This window comes from Taudactylus pleione, unplaced genomic scaffold, assembly GCF_031769625.1.
Source record: "Taudactylus pleione unplaced genomic scaffold, aTauple2 ptg000092l, whole genome shotgun sequence".
NCBI classification, from domain to species: Eukaryota; Metazoa; Chordata; class Amphibia; order Anura; family Myobatrachidae; genus Taudactylus; species Taudactylus pleione.
The window spans coordinates 1,357,702-1,378,000 of NW_028284494.1; the positions used below are offsets into that span (position 1 = coordinate 1,357,702).

The 20,299-nt window shown below is 42.4% G+C and overlaps 1 protein-coding gene across 1 annotated transcript in view; it reads right to left on the bottom strand.

Moving 5' to 3' along the window:
• NDUFAF2 (NADH:ubiquinone oxidoreductase complex assembly factor 2) overlaps positions 1-20,299 on the bottom strand; it is an 85,431-nt gene that overhangs the window by 22,109 nt on the left and 43,023 nt on the right. The window contains exon 2 of the mRNA XM_088469383.1: positions 15,686-15,775. Within this exon, the coding sequence (XP_088325509.1) occupies positions 15,686-15,775 (90 nt within the window). The remainder of the gene's footprint in view (positions 1-15,685; positions 15,776-20,299) is intronic.

The following is a 20,299-nucleotide window of genomic DNA, read 5'->3' on the forward strand; positions in this document are numbered from 1 at the left end:
CAGAGATCAGTGAAGACATAGTACATGTGTCGTTTTCCGTGTTCACCGCAGAGAGAGGCAGAGAGAGAGAGAGAGAGAGGCAGAGAGAGAGAGAGTCCATATTCAAGAGTGCAAGTAAACCCCCATAATTTTAGTTTTGTGAGGAGTCTTCCTTGAAGCTTCCAGTCAATACAGTAATTTAGACAATTTGTGATGTGCATGTGGACTCAACCAGACCACCAATACCAAACGTCATCTTATCTGATGTTGTGGGTTTGATTTCCACCATGACCCTAGCTGTGGAGTTTCCTCCCACATTCCAAAAATATACTGGTAGGTTAATTGCCCCCTAACAAAACACATTGAGCCTGATTCAGCAAGGATCACAAGTGCAAAAATGCACAAACCCGTTTGATTCTTGCGGTCCGCGCATGCATCACGGTTGCGCAAAACAGCCACTGCGATTGGGTCTGCCATCCCAGTGAATACGCAGACCCATTGCAGAGTGGTTGACAGGGTGTACCGTTTGGGGTTGGTGAAGGGGGGGTGGTCGGCAAAAAGCAGGCATGCCAGTGCGTTTTAACGCCGTTACAGGAGCTTGCATAATTAAGCCACTGCGACAAAATACGCAGCCTGAGCTCTAAATACCGATAGGAAGTTTAACAGTTTGCGAGTGAGGTCTGACCTGCCTTAATTGTGCGTGAGGCTCCGATGGTACTCAATGGTACCGATGTTTTCGCAGACTTGCAAGGTATTACGGATGTGAGTAAAGAGAAGTGGGCGTATTTATGTTGTGCTGCGGCGGCATTTGGATAATTTTGCAGCAGAACTGCGTAAGTACTTTCTGCCGCGATCACATTAGCTATTCTTTCTGAATCAGGCCCATTATCCCCCAAGTGTGTGCGTGTACATGTGGTAGGGAATATAGGCTGTAAGTTCCACTGGGGCAGGGACTAATATGAATGGCCAAATATTCTAAATATTCTTTGTAATGCACTGCAGAATGTGTGTGTGTGTGTTATATAAATAACTGGTAATAATAATCAATGTGTACTGGGTCTTTCCAGGCAACCTGGATAGAGATGAAAATATACTACAATAGTAAGCGAGTTTTTCTCGCCCATAAAAGAATAAATATTTGATCACTTGTAAAACTGTTCGGGCTTCTTCAGAGTCGCAGAAATGTCAGACAATGAAATTAACTCCGGTTAATGTAAAACAGCACTGGATCAGATTTTTCCCAGAGCCCGGCAAGAGGAAAGTTCAAGATATTTTCTAGATAGCATAACCTTTCCGCCAAAGAGCAACCACACCATAAACCGGCATTGGGAAGGCCACCGCGTACGAGTCAAAATAAATCTCGTACTTTGTCAACCTGATTAATGGAAGGTTCATATCTATTCTCCGAAGCCCATTCTGTCTCTGGTTTGTAAAAACAATTTAACAGAAATGGTTAAGCATCTGAAAAAGGTCAAGTTTGCATTCATTTGCTTAATGTATTTTTAATGTAATTTAACCCCTTTAAAGATGAATGGGAATGGAATGTAGGGACTAAAATTAAATTAACTGTTAGACCAGGGTTACTGGAAAATCCTAACAGGAAAAAAAAAAAAAAAAAAAAAAAAAAAAGAAAGTCCACGCTCCTATTCTAGCAACAATCTTGCGTTAACCGCATCGATGCCACACGTGGCAAATTCCAGCATGTTAAGATGGAGATTACGGTCTTAAGATAGGTACACAGCTATACAGTCATAGGCCTGATTACCCGCTATCGACAACTGTATGTGTATGCAGGAGCCTTTGCTGATAAACGGCTTAAAACACTCCAGCAGCAGTTGGGATTGGAAAGTCGTATCTTAAGCTGGGTACAAACATTTGCCATCACTCTTTCGATCGAGTTCACTCCAGACACCATGCCGATACATGCGTACACAGCTATACATTTTAACTTGTGATTTTGGAGAACCATCTGTCTAAAATATTGGATGAAAGGACACAAAGGCAGCAGTAGCATGGTGGGTACAACAACAAGGTGGAAGAAAGTCTTGGGCGCTTCAAAACTATGCTGCAGCCTTTTCAATAAAGATCTTTCCCCAAAGATCCAAAAAGATATCCGTTATACAAAAAATTATTGAAAAAATGGCGCTGCTAGTTATGGTGTGTTTAGAACAAATGGAGAAAATAATACTTATCCGTGTAGATGTAGTAATAAACGTCAGTTCTAATGTTCTTTCTTTGTCTTTACCCAAGGTCCCGAAATCATGGGGAAAAAAGGGATTGTATATATGACGTCAGTGTGAGATGTAATAAAAGTTGGTGATAGACAATGATTCTTCAAGATTAGATGGAAAGATAAGGCGTACCCCAACTAACTGTATACAGAGATGGGGACACTCCTATTATGGTGTCTTTAACGCAACACAAAGTATATGCACACACCTAGAACTTACAGTCCTATCAGGTGGTGCTTGGCATGTAAAGGTATCTTTGATGTAATATGGAAATGTAGGAGCGTACCAGTACTCACAAGGCTGCGAAAAATCGTCTGCTCATAAAGGTATCTTTACAATCCTCCATACTCAACAATGGATGTTTTTCTTTTTTTCATAAAAATGGTTTATTTTACAAAACTCAAGACAAAAATAATATTTAAAATATACAGAGCATTCTCCAAACTGGAAAAGCTGTACTGTGAATAACTGCGGCAATGAAAGGTGTGGAGGTAAGAGGGGTCAGGATCCCCAAACAAGTGTAGAAGAATAAGTACAAACAACACCTCTCCGCACCTACCTTAAGTATATTCACAGTGCCAGCAGTCCAGATGAGAATGTCCCCTCCTTAGCCAACGCGTTTCGAGACTGAGTCTCTTTTTCAAGGCATGAAGGTAAGTATTAGGATTCCTGCTTTTATACCCCTCTCCCTAGAGTTTTCAAGATGGCCGCATCAGCACTTCCGGTCCGCACGAAATTGGCTTCCTCCTCTTTTCCACTGATCTCTAGCGGACCCCCCCCCCTCAGTTTGTTCCCCACTTCATCCTAAAATTGATCAGTCCCCTATGTTGGGTCAGCGTACTAGCGGATCGCCGGAGTGCACTCTCCGCGGCTTCACCGGAAGTGCCCGTCCGGAAGCAGTAGTCCCGTTACAGGGTTTTCTGGGGGATGTAGTTTCTTCCGTGCAAGTTCAATCTCAGTGGCTCTAGCGGATGCGGAGAGACGGAAACTGCGATTAGGACCTTCTAGAATTCTGGGAAATGTAGTGTTTCTTCCCAGTTTCAAACTTAGAATTCTCCACGAATAGCCAGAAAGAAAACTTTAAGGTGGATTCTGGGAGATGTAGTTTTTTTGACAGACGTTAAGATGAATCTGTCAAACAAAATTAAATGTTGATGGAGGGTGTTACAAATTTTTCATAACATCGAGTAAACTAAAAATAATGTTATTAAAATCTTTTTGAAAATACTTAAATATAATTCACAAGGAATACAAGTTGTGTTTAAAAAGATTAAATGCTTTACAGGAACCATTTAATCTCAAAGTCCTGGTTAAGTCCTCCTGGATGCAGAGTTTTAAGGTTGAATATGGTCTTCATTTCAGTTCTTGCAAGATTTTGTTCAACGTTTTTGTCTCTCCAGGACGCTTTAACATGAATTAATCCTAAAAAGCGTTTAATAAATAAAACTGAACAGTCATGTGTAGATTTAAAATGATTAGATAAAGAGTGCGTAATAAGTCCTTTTTTGATGTTTCTCAGATGTTCAGATAGTCGTACTTTCAGAGACCTGGTGGTCCGTCCTATATATGCCAGTCCACACGCACATTCTATTAAATAAATAACATTGGATGTATTACATGTTAAAAAATCTTGTATTTTGAAATTCACACCGTTAATCTGAACCTCTGTATATTTCATGTTGTTATCCTTAACATGTCTACAGCCCATACAGAGACCACACCGATGGAAGCCCTTTGTTCGTATCAAATTTTTCATAGGTACAGGTAGCATGCTTTTTACCAGGAGGTTCTTAAGATTTTTTGATTTACGATAAATGAAATTGGGATGATCCGGAATGATATCTTGTAGTATAGGGTCCCTTTTCAGGACTTTGAGATTAAATGGTTCCTGTAAAGCATTGAATCTTTTTAAACACAACTTGTATTCCTTGTGAATTATATTTAAGTATTTTCAAAAAGATTTTAATAACATTATTTTTAGTTTACTCGATGTTATGAAAAATTTGTAACACCCTCCATTAACATTTAATTTTGTTTGACAGATTCATCTTAACGTCTGTCAAAAAAACGACATCTCCCAGAATCCACCTTAAAGTTTTCTTTCTGGCTATTCGTGGAGAATTCTAAGTTTGAAACTGGGAAGAAACACTACATTTCCCAGAATTCTAGAAGGTCCTAATCGCAGTTTCCGTTTCTCCGCATCCGCTAGAGCCACTGAGATTGAACTTACACGGAAGAAACTACATCCCCCAGAAAACCCTGTAACGGGACTACTGCTTCCGGACGGGCACTTCCGGTGAAGCCGCGGAGAGTGCACTTCGGCGATCCGCTAGTACGCTGACCCAACACAGGGGACATCAATTTTAGGATGAAGTGGGGAACAAACTGAGCAGGGACTTCCGCTAGAGATCAGCGGAAAAGAGGAGGAAGCCAATTTCGTGCGGACCGGAAGTGCTGATGCGGCCATCTTGAAAACTCTAGGGAGAGGGGTATAAAAGCAGGAATCCTAATACTTACCTTCATGTCTTGAAAAAGAGACTCAGTCTCGAAACGCGTTGGCTAAGGAGGGGACATTCTCATCTGGACTGCTGTCACTGTGAATATACTTAAGGTAGGTGCGGAGAGGTGTTGTTTCTACTTATTCTTCTACACTTGTTTGGGGATCCGGACCCCTCTTACCTCCACACCTTTCATTGCCGCAGTTATTCACAGTACAGCTTTTCCAGTTTGGAGAATGCTCTGTATATTTTAAATATTATTTTTGTCTTGAGTTTTGTAAAATAAACCATTTTTATGAAAAAAAGAAAAACATCCATTGTTGAGTATGGAGGATTGAAAAGATACCTTTATGAGCAGACGATTTTTCGCAGCCTTGTGAGTACTGGTACGCTCCTACATTTCCATATTACATCAAAGATACCTTTACATGCCAAGCACCACCTGATAGGACTGTAAGTTCTAGGTGTGTGCATATACTTTGTGTTGCATTAAAGACACCATAATAGGAGTGTCCCCATCTCTGTATACAGTGAGTTGGGGTACGCCTTATCTTTCCATCTAATCTTGAAGAATGATTGTCTATCACCAACTTTTATTACATCTCACACTGACATCATATATACAATCCCTTTTTTCCCCATGATTTCGGGACCTTGGGTAAAGACAAAGAAAGAACATTAGAACTGACATTTATTACTACATCTACACGGATAAGTATTATTTTCTCCATTTGTTCTAAACACACCATAACTAGCAGCGCCATTTTTTTCAATAATTTTTTGTATAGCAGCAGTAGCATGGTCTGGCAGAATGGTCGGGCAGAACGGTCAGCAGTGTATACACTTCACTTCCGGGCCGAAATAGCACCATCAAATCGGATTAAAATTGAACAGAACATAAGATGAGTTCCTTCGATTCGACCAGTTTTCATCGAAAGAATGACCAGACGATTGTATAGGTGTGTACCCAGCTTTAAGTGCTGTTTAATATTTATCTGCCCGACCTCCTGGTCCCATAGGGGCCGTACAGATTGAGATATTTCTAGCTCAGTGTACGGGGCTAAACAGGGGGTCAAGCTGGGTGCACACTGCTCGGCTGATCACAATAGTTTAACCTTATCAGCCAAGGATCGCAGAGGCGTGTACCTGGGTTCCGGGGAAGGTGTATTAAGCCTTCTAAAAAGTGGAGAAGTTGCCATAGCAACCAATCAGCTTCTAGCTAGCATTTATCAAGTACTTTCTATAAAATGACAGGTACAGATCTGTCCACGTACATCTAGCTTCCTTGCGCATAAAACAGCCCTTCTAGTTGTGCCAATCCGTGGCACGACTATCGCTGAGCGTTTTTTTTGCGCAACTTTTTCCCTTAAAATGTGTGTTATTCGCAAAGCGATGCGAATAGGATGCACAAACAGCTTATACTATTTAAAATGGTATGCGGCATATTCTGTGTGCAGGTGTATCTGCATGCGAAACGCTACGTTACAGTGTCACATCCGCTGACACTTTGACGTAGCATTTCGTTTGCAGATACAGCCGCAGTCGCACTCAGAATATAGGAAAGCCGCATATCATTGCAATCGGCATAAGTTTTTGTTTCCCACAAAAGCAGACAATAAATGATTTAATTGGTTTGTAGTAAATTGGTAGGCCGACATTATATACTTCACAGTAGCATTACTCTAACAATGCATTATACATTTGAAGAGCTTTTTATTGATCAAAAGAAGAAAAGAGATCCCCCAAGTCTAAGAGCGTTATTGCTTAGTAAAGGCAAGTAGTTACTGTACATTGTTACAGTATATCGGCAAAGGCACTGCTAATAAAGATGTATAGTCTAAATATGTAGTAGTTAAAATAAAGGGTTGTTTCATTAGTATTTCAAATTAATAGTATTGGCTTAGACAAAACTCGACTTGCTAACTAATCCCTTTTCTCTGGATGTTTGAATACGATTTAAATAAGATAAATTATCTCAATTTGTAGCTTCGAAATGGAATTTATGAAATTCCAAGCAGATTAACACCTCTATAATTGCTTTCTGGCTCACTCAACACGCTGTTTACTAGAGACAATGGGCCGGATACAGCAGTGTATGCAATTGCTACTACAGTACGTACGCAGATTGGCCAATTGCTCAGTCCTGCGCATTTGCACTGCGATAACGCACGCAGATAGAAATCCATCGCAGAGCGAGTAACAGTCCGCAAGCATTTGGGGGGGTGACGGGGGAGTGGTGGGAGAAACGCAGGTGTTGCCTGTCCGTTTTAACGCCGTTGCATGGGCTCATTGCATGCGACCAGACTTGCAATCTCTGCGACGGGTCAGACCTGCTGTAATTGTGCACGAGGGGCCGATGTGCTTCAATGGTACCGATGTATACGCAGGACTGCGAAGTATTACGGATGTGAGAAAGCAGCAGTGGGCGTCTCTATGCTGGCTGAGCTGTGGCAGGCATTAAGATATTTTCGCAGCTTCATTGCGTGCGATTACGCAGCTGCGATCGAAATTGCGATCCATGCTGCCCAATATTCCTTCTAGGACAGGTTCTTTCATCCTGTTTCTGTTACACGGGTTCAAACATCTGATAAAAATCAGAAACAAAGATCGTGTCACTTAAGGCACTTTTTGATGTTGCAAATAAAAAAGTGATACCTAATATACTTACTTTATATATACTTTACCATGAACATAGGACGCTTCCAATGTTAACAAGTTTTTTTTCTATGACAATAATCCATCGATTTAACAGGACACGTGAGTAGGCCATCTAAGGATGCATTGTGTGCGTTTTACTTTTGAACAGAACAAAAGGGGTCATTCAGACCCGCTCGCGAGCGTCAGTACGCTCGCAAGCGGGTCGATGTTCCCCACTGCGCATGCGCACAACGGAGGGAGCTCCGTCGTGCGCATGCGCGGATACCCGGGGAGCGACGGGCTTCCCATCGCTCCGGGTCTCGCACCAAAGGGGGCGTGCTGTCGATGTTGATTGACAGCATGCCCCCTTTGGTGGGCGTGCCTGCCAGACGGAGGCGTTCCCATGGGAACGCCTACCGTCTGAAGCCGGCCCCACTGACATCACTAGTGATGTCAGTGGGAGTGATTTTGGCTCTGATAGAGCCAAAATCACTCCAGGGCTTTTGGCAGGGAGACCCTACCGCAGGGTCTCCGTCGCAAGTCCGATGGTCGCGATGGTCAAGACCATCGCGACCATCTTTTTGGCCGCTCGCATATGCATATGGTCACCCACAGCTATGCGAGCGGCCAGGAGGCCGCTCCATTTTCATGGAGGAGGGCCCTGATTCAGAGTGAGCGCTCTGGTCAGAGCGTTCAGCTCTGAATCAGGCCCAAAGTCTGAAGAGGAAATGAAAGCCTAGTTTAGACCTAGAATGGCAATGTAGAATACTTATTTACGCTGTGGTCACTTGCAGTGTATAACAACTGAATCCTGCCTTCTGCGTTTGGTGCAGGAGAATATTCAGGTAGGTCCTAGCAAGGACAAAACAAGACAGAGATATATTTATTTATTATTAGAAATTAATTCTAGCGATAAGCAATCTCTGACTTACATGCTGTCTTAAGAAATAGCCTAAATATTTCCTTAAATCCTCAGATGGTTTTAGCAAGACAAAAAGGCACAAAGCAAATATAGTGTTTGCCACCATTGTTCAACTGTATCCTCAGTATGCCAGCAGTTTTTACCTAGGTGGTAGCACTCGTATTGATATAATTTCCGTTATGCAATGTACATCAGGGCCGTAACTAGGGTAGTGCGACAGTGCCATGATACAGGGCACCGCTGGGCAGGGGGAGCGGTTTGGGCCTGTCAGTTTTCATTCTCACTTGTAGCTTCCTCTTCTTTTATCCCCAGCATTTCCTGGCCTCCCCTTTCTCTCCCCTGGCCCTTCCCCATGAGGCCATGGCCCTATTTTGGCTGCACTATCTTATGTCCCTATTTAAAAAAATGGGGGGGACGGCGCTAATGCTCTCTGGCACAGGGCACCAAAAAGTCTAGTTGCGGATCTGATGTACATCTCAACTGTTCCGATACAAAGTATCCTTTCATATATGCAGCCTTGTGGCTAGCATCAGAAGGGGTGCCAAGAGGCGGGGGAGTGGGTACAGATTACCCGGGCTTCCTAAGTGGCGCAACTCCCCCCTCTCTTCTCTCTCTCAGCAGCTGCAGTGGGAGACTGCTCGTGTCCTCAGCAGCCTGTGGGGGGGGGGAGCGATCACACCGATCGCGCCCCACCCTGGCTTTGCGCTGGGCTGAGGTGCTTACGGCGCAGCATACCCCCCCCCCACTTTGATTTTAGTTGCTGCCATCATTAGCTCACATTCCCGTGTGCGAACCCAACACGTTGTGCAGAGCCAATCATTCATACCTACTTTGACCATGTCAGCATGGAGCAAGGAAAGGATACCATGCTGGACAGCTATTCCAGAACATGGAATCAAATCCTTGCAAGTGATCCAATAATTATTTATGTATGAAAGTAGAAATATAGCTGTGTCCTTGTCACGTTGTGGCCTGGGATGGTCCGCTTCTCACCTGTGTACCGGCGTCTTCGATCTCCCAGGCGGTCAGACGTCAGGCGCGCGGGTATGTAGTGGACTGAGTATTATCCCAAGGGTCTGCTAGAACCTCCATACTGCGTCTCAGTGTCATGATCGTGTTCATGGGAGCAGCCATGTTGGTCTATGTCACCTGATCTAGTTCCCTCCTATGGTAGTCTTGCGGTCAATCAGCTGATCTCTGCATCCTATGATAAGCTACCTAAAGGGAATTTAAGTACGGCTCCTGGAACAGGAAATTGCCTGTGCAACTTCACTTCTCTAGTGATTATTTGCAGAGACTGCATCCTAGGCTCCACACTATTCTCTAGTGTTCTCTTTCAAGAGTTTCTTCCATGTGTTATCAATTGATATTCAGCATTTGGATACCCAGTCACCTATCTTTGCTATACAGCATCAAGATCACCGATGCTGTCACCCATCGCTATTTAGCGTCTGCATTTCTAGTACAGGCACTTGTGACAAATCAGTATCTGGATCTCCATTACTATTCAGCATCTGCTTCATCATAGCCGATACTCCTCCTCTCGAGTTGTTCCTTCAGTAGATTCCACCAACTCTCCTCAATTGCTCTTCTATTCGACCAGTATCAGTTCCTCCAATTTTTAGTTTTTGTTCTTGGTCTTCTCGCTTCTCTCAGATACCTACTCTTTTTTGACCGAAAATGCGTCTTAGTTGTAATCGGCTGCGACAAACTGCTTCAAGAGACTGCACTGATTAATCTGCTATGTGACAATTGTACATCTGTGTGAGACTGAATCTGTATACGAAGAAGCGGTTTGCGTATTTTTTTCACGTAAAGTCCCGTTGTGCTTCATATACAGACAGACACACTAAAATATACGAGTGTCGCATATGAATTAATCAGTGCCGTCTCCTGAAGTGCTTTATCGCATCTGCTTGCAACTAAGACGCATTATTGGGGGAAAAAGATGCAAAACAGACGCTCAGTGCAAAGTGTCACGCTGGACCTGTCGGCTCAATCTCGCCGGATGTCTCGTGCTGCATGGTGTATTAAGGCTTAGTGTATGAGAACACAACTGTACCTTCTGCTAAACTGGCTAAACAGGTGACCATTTTAATGAATAAATATAGCAAAGCATAAAATATTCAGGCACTATGTATTCTCTCAATGCACACTTTGGAGATTTAGATTGGAGTCAACACCTCTGTGCCCATGTTTCAGAAGTTTAATTACACTCTGTGCCGTCAGTGATGGCAGTGTGGTGTAGTCACATTGCTGGCTGTATTAAACAGCCCTGTCCATGTCTGAGAAGGGCTCGCAAGAAAATAACTGGACATTTCGTACCTATTGAGACCCCAGCATTCTTTCATCTGTGCTTATTTGCATTTTGATTAGTATGCATGAGATTTCCATTGAACTTTCCTTCTCCTACTGGCACATAATACACTTTAATGAGCAGAAAAGTGAGCATGCAAATTAAAGCTGCCATTAATCACTAAATGCTACAGGAAATTGGGAGGACGGAACAGGCAGGCAGTGAGATGCTGCGAGAGGCATGCACTCTCTAAATCTCCATAGGCCTTGGCAATGACGGATAGGCTTTCAGGAACGCTGCTGACACAAGGAGGTAAATAAAATATTCTCTCAGCATAGACAGTAGGTGACCATTCAGCATGAAAATTGTAGAAGAGTCATTTGCAGAGAGAGAGAATGCCATAAACAGAAAGAAAAAATCATTGTTTTACATTACAAAGTTGAAAACGAAAACACACTCTGTACATGTCTCTACAAAAACACATTTTTTTATATTTATTTCTTTTTTGCATATACAGACTTAGGAAACACAAAAAGCATACACAACACGAAAAGGTCCGACAGTGGGAAAATATGGCGCTGAGTACCCTCTGGGGGCTGCGCTCAGAACAGTATTTGCAGGATCAGTCTCCCCCAGGATAACTACAGGTCACAGACATATTACAGGTACATGTATACAAACACATTATACATAAGGTTTTATATTCATACAGATGTGTCCCTCATACACCAGAGATTCCCAAAATTCTCCATTACAGTCCAGGTTTTAAGGATATCCATGAGTCCAGATGGTTATATCAAATTGACTGAGGTACTAAGTCACCTGTGCTGAAGAATTGATAGCCTTAAAATGTGGACCATAATGGCGGCGTTTGGGAACCTCTGTCATACACTATTACTGCAGCCGCGCCAAACAGCCCTTCTCGGTCCACCAGGCTATTTTTAGCCCAAAAATGCATCTTAGTCCCAATCGCATGCGACAAACCACTTCACAAGACTGCACTAATAAATCTGATACGTGACACTTGTACAGTATTATCTGCATGTGACGGAGTCTGTACCTGTATAGGAAGTGCTACAATGCAGCAGCCTGCCTTTTTTTCATGCCAAGCCCCGTTATGCTTCGTATACAGACTCAGACACACACAGATATACAAGTGACGTATATCTAACTGCGAATGAAGCTGCCCACACACATAGCGATCTGCACACGATCAGCCGATGTGTACGATTTGTGTACGATGTCCCTTGAAACTCTCCCCGGAAGCTCTGCACGCGATCTCCACACGATTTAGTATCCAATCTTCATACAATATTTTCCTGCATCTAGACTTTTACATTGCATCGGGTCCTAGATTGTCAGATCTGCCCTACAGCACGGCTGATCTGACGATGCGATGTGCGACCAGCGGGGATGCGCATCGCATCGTGATCGTGAGTGGGGACTCACGATTTACTCAGGATTTGGGCATATTTTACACGATCTGTCGTTCCAATGTGTCGGAATCGGCCAGATCGGGTAAAATATTGCTATGTGTGTGGCCAGCTTAAGATGCATTTTCTGGCAAAAAAAAAAAGAGGTGTAAAAGACGGTCAGCACAAGCCAAGTCGCACCAGATCTAGCGGCTCACTTGCACCTGGTGCCTCGCGCCGCATGGCATACCGACACAAGGTGTATGAGTACACATCCAATCTGTACATACAAGATAAAGTATAATTCAGCTAGCTGGAGAAGAGCGCGCCCTGGCAGCTTAACATTTGTTAGAAAATGCCTGGACAGACCTCCTTAATCATGCAAATAGATGGGGAACTTTAAAAGGGGTAATAGTGTCCTGAACACGGTACTGTTACTGTGAGAAACGCAGTACAGCGATGGCCTCTCGTTTCAGCCCATCACTCTTGCAGAAAAACGTTTGCAAACTGAAGAGAACGTGAAATCTATGCCCAAACGTAAAACCAGCTAAACAGTGATTAAAGCGCTACGTACAGTACACTTGGCAACCTTAGATAAAAGCATCTTTAAGCAAGACAGATGACAGAATACAGTCCTATCCGGCTGAGGGTCTTGGTAGTCAGTGCCTTGGGGCTTATGGAGACAGTGCTCCTTTCTCATGGGAAAACACAGCTTTAGAGTTGACACCAGAGAACAGAAGCAGTTACAAAATGTTATCTGGTACTACTTCTTTCATTTAGTGTCCAAGCTAGGTAGAGAGGGTGTGGACCTCGGTGAGCTATCTAGTCACATTTTTGTCAAGGAAAATGGAGGTAATAGGCTGAAGCGCTTAGCGAACAGCAAGGTGTCATTATAGCCCTGAAAAGCCATACACTCAAATGAAAGGGGTTACATTTTCTGGTATTCTCACAATGAAGTGGAGGAATCGGAGCATTACCTCTTATCAAGTAGGACGGATGGCCAGTGTCCATACTGGCAAGCAGCGCATTTTCGGGTGAAAAAGACGCTCAGTGAAAGCAGAGTTGCCACAGAACCTGACAGCTCACGAACAGGCATCTTGCGCCTTATGGCATATTGAGGCTAGGTGTATGAGGACACATCTGTATGTATGTGCGTGTGTGCGTATGTATAATATATATTAATATATATATATATATATTTTTTTTTTTATTTATTTTTTTTTTTTTTAAATTTATGATTGCAGCCACCTGTGTTGAAATTCCCTTCTCATCAATTAACTAGTTCAACATAGGTAATTGACTTTTGGATTTCTGTGATTGGCTTGTAGTGCTTGGGTGGAAGGTAAAGCCGTGTTTGCTCTTGTGGGCGGCACAACCGATGTCAGCTCGGTGACAAGGCTCCTAGGGCCGTATTCAATTAGAGGTGAAAAGCCTTTCCCACCTGTTTTTTTGAGAACATTTTGCCTAAAAAATTTCGCCAAATTCAATTCCAGGACAATTTCGCCTAAGCGGAAACTCGACGCATTGAATTCTCCAAAAAAGATTCTCTAATGATTAGCAGGTAAAAAGAAGTGCAAAATCTTTATTCTGGGGTGCAAACATGGGGAAACGCCTCAGAACCCTTGGGACAGCCCCCCAAAGGACAAATCTGCAAAAAAAAAAAAAAAAAAAAACCTAACACCACCCCAAATTAGACATGTCATTTTTGGGGTAAAAATGTAAAAAGTGGGGGGACAAGCATAAAAACTAGCGAAATAGTCTTATTGGGGGGCTGCAAGGATGGGTCAGGTGTTTTGGGGATTGCAGGTGCATGCAGCAGGTGGATTTTTCAAGTTTTTTTTAAAGTTCACTTTAGAAACATAAAAACATGCTTGCACCCATTTTTCAACTACCCCAAATTAGACAGGACTACTTATTTCACGCAAAAATACTGCTTTATGCCATTCTTAACCACTTTTACAAAGCCGCTAATAGCAAGCAATTTACACGACTTAAGTACGCAAATAGTTTTATTAGGGCTATTAGTACACATCTATATTGGTTCCCTATGTTAGTGCATCTTTTTCTGGGGTACGGACTGATTTCCCCAATTCTTTCAGTACTTTTCCCCTGTTCCGCATTCGCCTAATTCCGTTTTCTCCTGTTTTGCAATTGAATTTGTCGAAAAGCGGGGACGCGCGCGGAATGAATTCGCCTCTGAAACAGGCGAAAAGTCGGACAGGCAAAAATGTTCTGACTTTTTGTATATAATTGAATATCTCTCCAAGAGTGAGGGTCCCCTGGTGTCACCCTGACACAAGTCTGCTGCGCTATTTGTGCCATGAACAATAAAAGCAGTTTTTCCAGAAAGAAGCTGTTGTTGTGTCATCTCTCGCTCTACTTGATGCACCCATGGATAAGAAGTGTAAGAACACACTAGTTGCTGACTGATTTTACAATTTGTACTATACAAAAGAAACATGTAATCTTACTATTGAAAATTACTGGAGCAGAAACAAAGCTGTCTAAGCATGTACTATTTTATTTGCCATTAATTCCAGCCACCTCAAGTTAATCTCAAAACAGAAAAAAATTACTATGCTTATGCGTTTCGTCATCGGGGCCTCAGTCTACCCTTGTATGCTGCTTCTGATTGTATGTTGGGGACATTTGAACAGTATTGTGAGAAACCACAGTTATATACAATATGTCACATGCCGGATCCTAGGGCCCAGTTTGGCGGTGTACCCTTTTGGCCCTCAGGTTCCCAGTGCTCTTCCACAGCCGCAAACACTTACCTGCACATGGCTGGTGTCCTCTCCTGGCAGTTCGCGCGGCTCTGGTCCTTGGAAGACGTCACACAGATGTCAAACCATTCAATGTACAAGGCACAACAGGTCCCACTTACGTGATTGGATGTACCAATCGCCAGTCAAGGCCCCATAATTAAGTCAGGAAGTGCTGGCAGTGCATAGCTATTACACAACTCTTTTAGGGGCTAGTACCTTGGCTCCAGGTTCCTGCTCTGCAGTCTGCACTTCAGATGCTGACTACTTCCACCAGTGTTCCTAGTACCTTGGTCATCCTGAATACCAGCATCAGTGTTCCTACACTGGATATCCTGAAAACCTACAACAGCATTCCTACACTGGACATTCTGAAAACCTGCAGTGTGTTCCTACACTGGATATCCTGAAAACCTGCACTAGTCTATTTACATTGGATATCCTGAAAACCAATCTGTCCTTAAGTGCCTGTATATGGGCAATCCCGTAAACCTGCACCTGTCTGTGGACCTAGCAAAGACTGTACCTGTCCACTGTGTATCCTGCTCCAGGACCTACACTTCAGCTAACCCATCCTACACAGCTAAGGCTGCCCCCTGCTATCTGCAATCCAGCCTTGGTATTCTCTGTACTGCAGCAGCCTGCCGGCTTACTCCCCCTACTGGTCTGCATAAGGAACATCATTAGGTCATCTAGCTTCTCCAATACACCAGTTCACTCAGCTAGCCCAAGGGGGTCCTGACCAGAATCTCACCCCTCCTAGTGTCAGGACACAATTGGTATGTGTTTTATGTAATAATAGGGGTTTCTTTAATTTAAATAAAAAATATACTAAAATTATATAAAAAACCCCACAATATTTATACATGCACACACATATACAGAAACAAATCTATTAGTGTTGTGTTACCTATTTCTATACAAGAGAACAGAAATGACAATTACCTTCCCATTCAGTGGGAATGTGTCCGAGCTCATATTTGTATACCTCCTTCTGGGTGGCTTCCACTGTTCTTCTTGCTTTCATTGTTTGGCCTAAAAGCAAACACAGGACAAATATGTATAAAACATGCAGACAAGTGCGGTTCTGTATTGTCGTGTGTAACAAGGTCAAGGTCTCCACCATGTATAAGAATTCAGAATATGTAATAATACTAGGAAAGTAAAACAAAATGTAGCATCACACGAAAAGCTACTAGAGTGTAATCCCTGGAACACAGGGGCACCTTTGTATAAATACTTTGTTTATTTACAGGCAGAATTCTCCCAAATGCTCCAGCTGATAATAAAACAAGGGGCCAATACAGATATGCCGAAGAATTATGACGGGACTCCATGAGAACACAGAATTATAAATTCCCTATAGGCTACCATAAATCACCAGTAGATATGGAGCCTGAAGGCAATGCCATTTACTAAGGGAGGGGGGGGGAAATGTTTTTTCTACATTTTAATGTTTGCATCAAAAACCAGTGCGAGTAACTACTATTACATTTCAGAATATACAGCGTCACACGCGAGGTGCTGCCACCATTACAAAGAATTAGGAGCAGCAATCAGAATAAGCCCCAATAATATTGTAAACAAGACTAGCACAAATTGTGAGGGGTAAGACTACGCACATTGGCAGTTGCGGTATTGAAAACATTGGATGTGTTTTTCTTATATAATTAGCAGCCAGCAAATAATTACAGTCAATATTTAAATAAACATATTACACTCATCAATATACAGCATTTACCAGCCGGTGCTCCCTACTCTAGGTAGCTCCCAACATTTCTCCATCCATCTGTAGGATGATAGATAAGAACAATGAATATCAGATACATGCTAGGTGTGGACACTAGAAACCGGTAGTTAGCTTTTTCCATCAAAGAGTGAGTGTTTGATGGTTACAAGCCATCGGATGCTGCTTTCTGATGTTCCTGCGCGAAGCTTTGGCTGCTTCTGTACAGTATAGCCCCCGATGGTTATACCATCGATTAGTTTTGATGCAATGGCTAGTAGACATCACCTCTCATGGTTTGATGTCTGAAACTCTAAAATCATTCGATACGAGGCTTCTAACATCCATCCCTAATACATGCTTGCTATTTAAAGAGATAAAAACACAAATAACCTTTGTTGGACTGCTGTTTTAACATTTACAGAAAATGGAGGATATTGTCCTATTAGGACAGCTGCTCCTGAGCCTCATGGGAAATCTATCCATCCTATCAGAACCATCTTTGTGACAGACAGACACATTCTAGATTGTGCGTAGTACGTATTATTTCTCAGTGAAAATTCTAACAAACAAGTTGTTCCAGTAGGAAAGAACAAGCTGTACAATGCATTAAACTAGGTGTTCAGCAATCCCGGCATGTCGCTAGAGCCTGTAAAATTACTCAAATTTCTTTAATTTCCCCTTTGCATTTGTTTGATTAAAACGAGGAGGAATTAGTTCATAATAATGTTTTTATTTTGTATGGTTTCAACTACGTCTTGTAGTGCTACGCATAATCCAAGGCAGACTTTACATTAACTTCATAATTATCCATTTCTGTTCCTTTTTGTAATCACGCCCTTTACAAAGTAAAAGAAACCAGGCTACTGGTCTCACATATACATAGTAAAGTGGTCTTATAGTGCCAACTATGTATATCACCCAATGTATTTATTCCATTATAGATCATGAGCCACCACCCTCTATTAAGCCAGTACTTCCCAAGTTTACAATGGAAGTATAAAGATAGATTAATGTACTACTCAATTACTGATGGGGAAAAGCACAGTAACCAGTACATTGCCATATTTCACGAAAAAACTAAATCCAGTTCTATTTTAAGGGGTTTCCTTCTGTCACAGGTATCCACCTATTAAACTGCCCACTTAAATCTGGTTTAGCAGAGCGGGCAGCCAAAAGCTGACATGATAGGAAAGGAGATGTTCAAGAGATAATGACATAAGGGGACTAATATGATTATATACCTAGTAATAAACTAGGCTGTGGTGGAATAAGCACAGAATTATACTAATTAGACTCTGATCATATTTCTACACTATAATTCCTTGTCCAACAGACACCAGGGGGTATGTTTACTAAAGTGCGGGTTTCTAGAAGTTCCCATAGGAACCAATCAGATTCTAGCTATTATCTTCTAGAAGGTGTTCGATAAATGTAAAGTAGAATCGGATTGGTTGCTATGGGCAACAACTCCACTTCTAAAAACCTGCACTTTAGTAATCATACCCACTGGAGGTAGATTTTCTAAAGCTTCTGAAGAGGAAAGGTGGAGGTGTTTCCCACAGTAACCAATCAGATACTAGCTATCATTTTCTAGAATGTACTGTAACAAGATAAATGACAGCTAGAATATGATAGGTTTGCTATGGGCAATTTCAGAAGCTTTAGCACATATACCCAGTGGACTAGTCTTCCATTAATAAATAGAAGGGTGGCTTAGCACAGAGGTGTGCAATCCCGTACCCCACATGAGATACTAAGATACACATTTTATGGGAGGACCTAGGTTGGCACTATGCAATAAATTTTAGTGGGACATGTTCACCATTATAGCAGGTCTGCTTCATGAACTGTAATTAAAGAATAAAATTCCAAAAAACAGAGTTACTTTTATCCTTGGTATTTACATCATGACGAGTCCTAGGTTGACCTACCTGAAAATCCAATGTGCCATTGTACATACACAGGCAATGTGACGGTTTGGTACGATTCGATATGACCGTCACCTGTGGGTCGGAGCTTTGATTCTCTGGCATTCTGGTAAGGATTTCTCCACTAGCCCTCCCGCCGGGAGCCTAACCGTAATGTAGACAATTCACCTGTCGACATTCTGAGAGTGTGGACCAATTGTCTGTTGACATTTTGACAACGTCGACCTTTGACTACATCTTGCAATGTGAATAGGGATCAGTGATGCCAACATTTCGTGCAAAAAGTTAAAAAATAAATAAATAAATAACACATCCCAATTGCTAAACACCAGCATCTTATTTAATATACTGTGAGATTTTAAGTTCATGTTTACCTTTTGTTTCATGTTTTTGTATGTTATTTGTATCATGATCCCATGGATGTACAGCGCTGCATAATATGTTGGTGCTTTATGTACTGTATAAAGAGTAATGATCTGCATGCCATCACATTGCTGCAACCATAGCTCCCATTGGCCTCCCTCACTCCCCTCTGACCTTAGAGGCTGTATGCTGGATACAGCACAGAGCAGTTCTGTAAATTCTCAAGCTTAATGTTTTATATGGAAAGAGGGAAACACAGAAATCAGCTCTTCCAGTGCTGCAGGAAACTCTAGATCTTTGTTCTTTAGAAAGGAGTAGATTTTAAGAAGACAAGATGGCTTTGCTGTATAATATTTACAATGAAAATTGCATTGCAAATTAGCATTGCTTTGAACAAGAAAGAGTAACGTTGACCCTTAAGGATTTAATATTCTCGAATGGATTAGAAAGAAATAAATTATGCCTCAGCAGAGGTCATATGAAGGAAAGCAGAAGATCAAAGCCAAGAAGAGTTTGCATTGTCAGCCGGATCGGGAGCCAAGCCCAGGGACGCTGCGCTGCTACCAGTGCGACAGAGGGCCAACGTTTTAGTGACTGTCTGAGACTTTCATACAACCTCGCTACTTAAACAACTGCACAAGTGGTAATCGCTGACACTTTTCCAAGCACTGGGAACAACAAGGTCCTAACCACAGTTGTGTGATGCATTATTCAAATATTAACAGCTTTAAAAAAAAAAAAAAGTAATATAGCCTGCAAGTACCACAGGAGAGAGGGGGGATGAGAGCTAATAGAGAGCTATTGCAACAGTGACACCTGCAGGCCAAAAGATAGATACTGCAGACTATCTATTATAGTTTAACTGAAAAGTGAAATTACATATTTAGTAACCATGAAAACCATATAATCATAGTACAACCCTTTTAAATATACAGCAAATAATTAGGTTAATAAGGGTCAATTACAGATCCAGTTTAGGTTTATAAATGACACAGTTCCCATATTACATTCTAGTATCTGAACAAAGTGGCTGATTCACTGCGGATCGCAACTGCAACAACATATGCAGTCGGCGGATTGTTGCGTACTGCGCATGCATCGCACAGTGTGCGTGCGCAACGGCTACACTACGGACGCACTGCAATCACGGAGAGCAGTGTAAGCCACTGCTGAGTGATTGACAGGTAGTCAGTGTTTGGGGGTGGTGACGGGGGAGTGGTTGGAGAAACGCAGGGGCGTGCCTGTCCATTTGAACGTCGTTGCATGGGCGTGCATAAATTAGCCACTGCGACGCCATACGGAGCTTGTGCATTCACTGCGTGCGATGAGGTTAGCAATTTCTGAGTAAGGTCAGACTTGTTGTAATTGTGCGCGAGGGGCTGAGCTTACTCGATGTTCCCAATGTATACACAGCACTACAAGGTATTAAGTATGTGAGATAGCGGCAGTGGGCATCTCTATGCTGGCTGAGAGACGGCTTTGCGGTAGCATTCATTAGCATATTTTCGCAGTGGGTCATGCTTGCGTAATCGCAGCTGC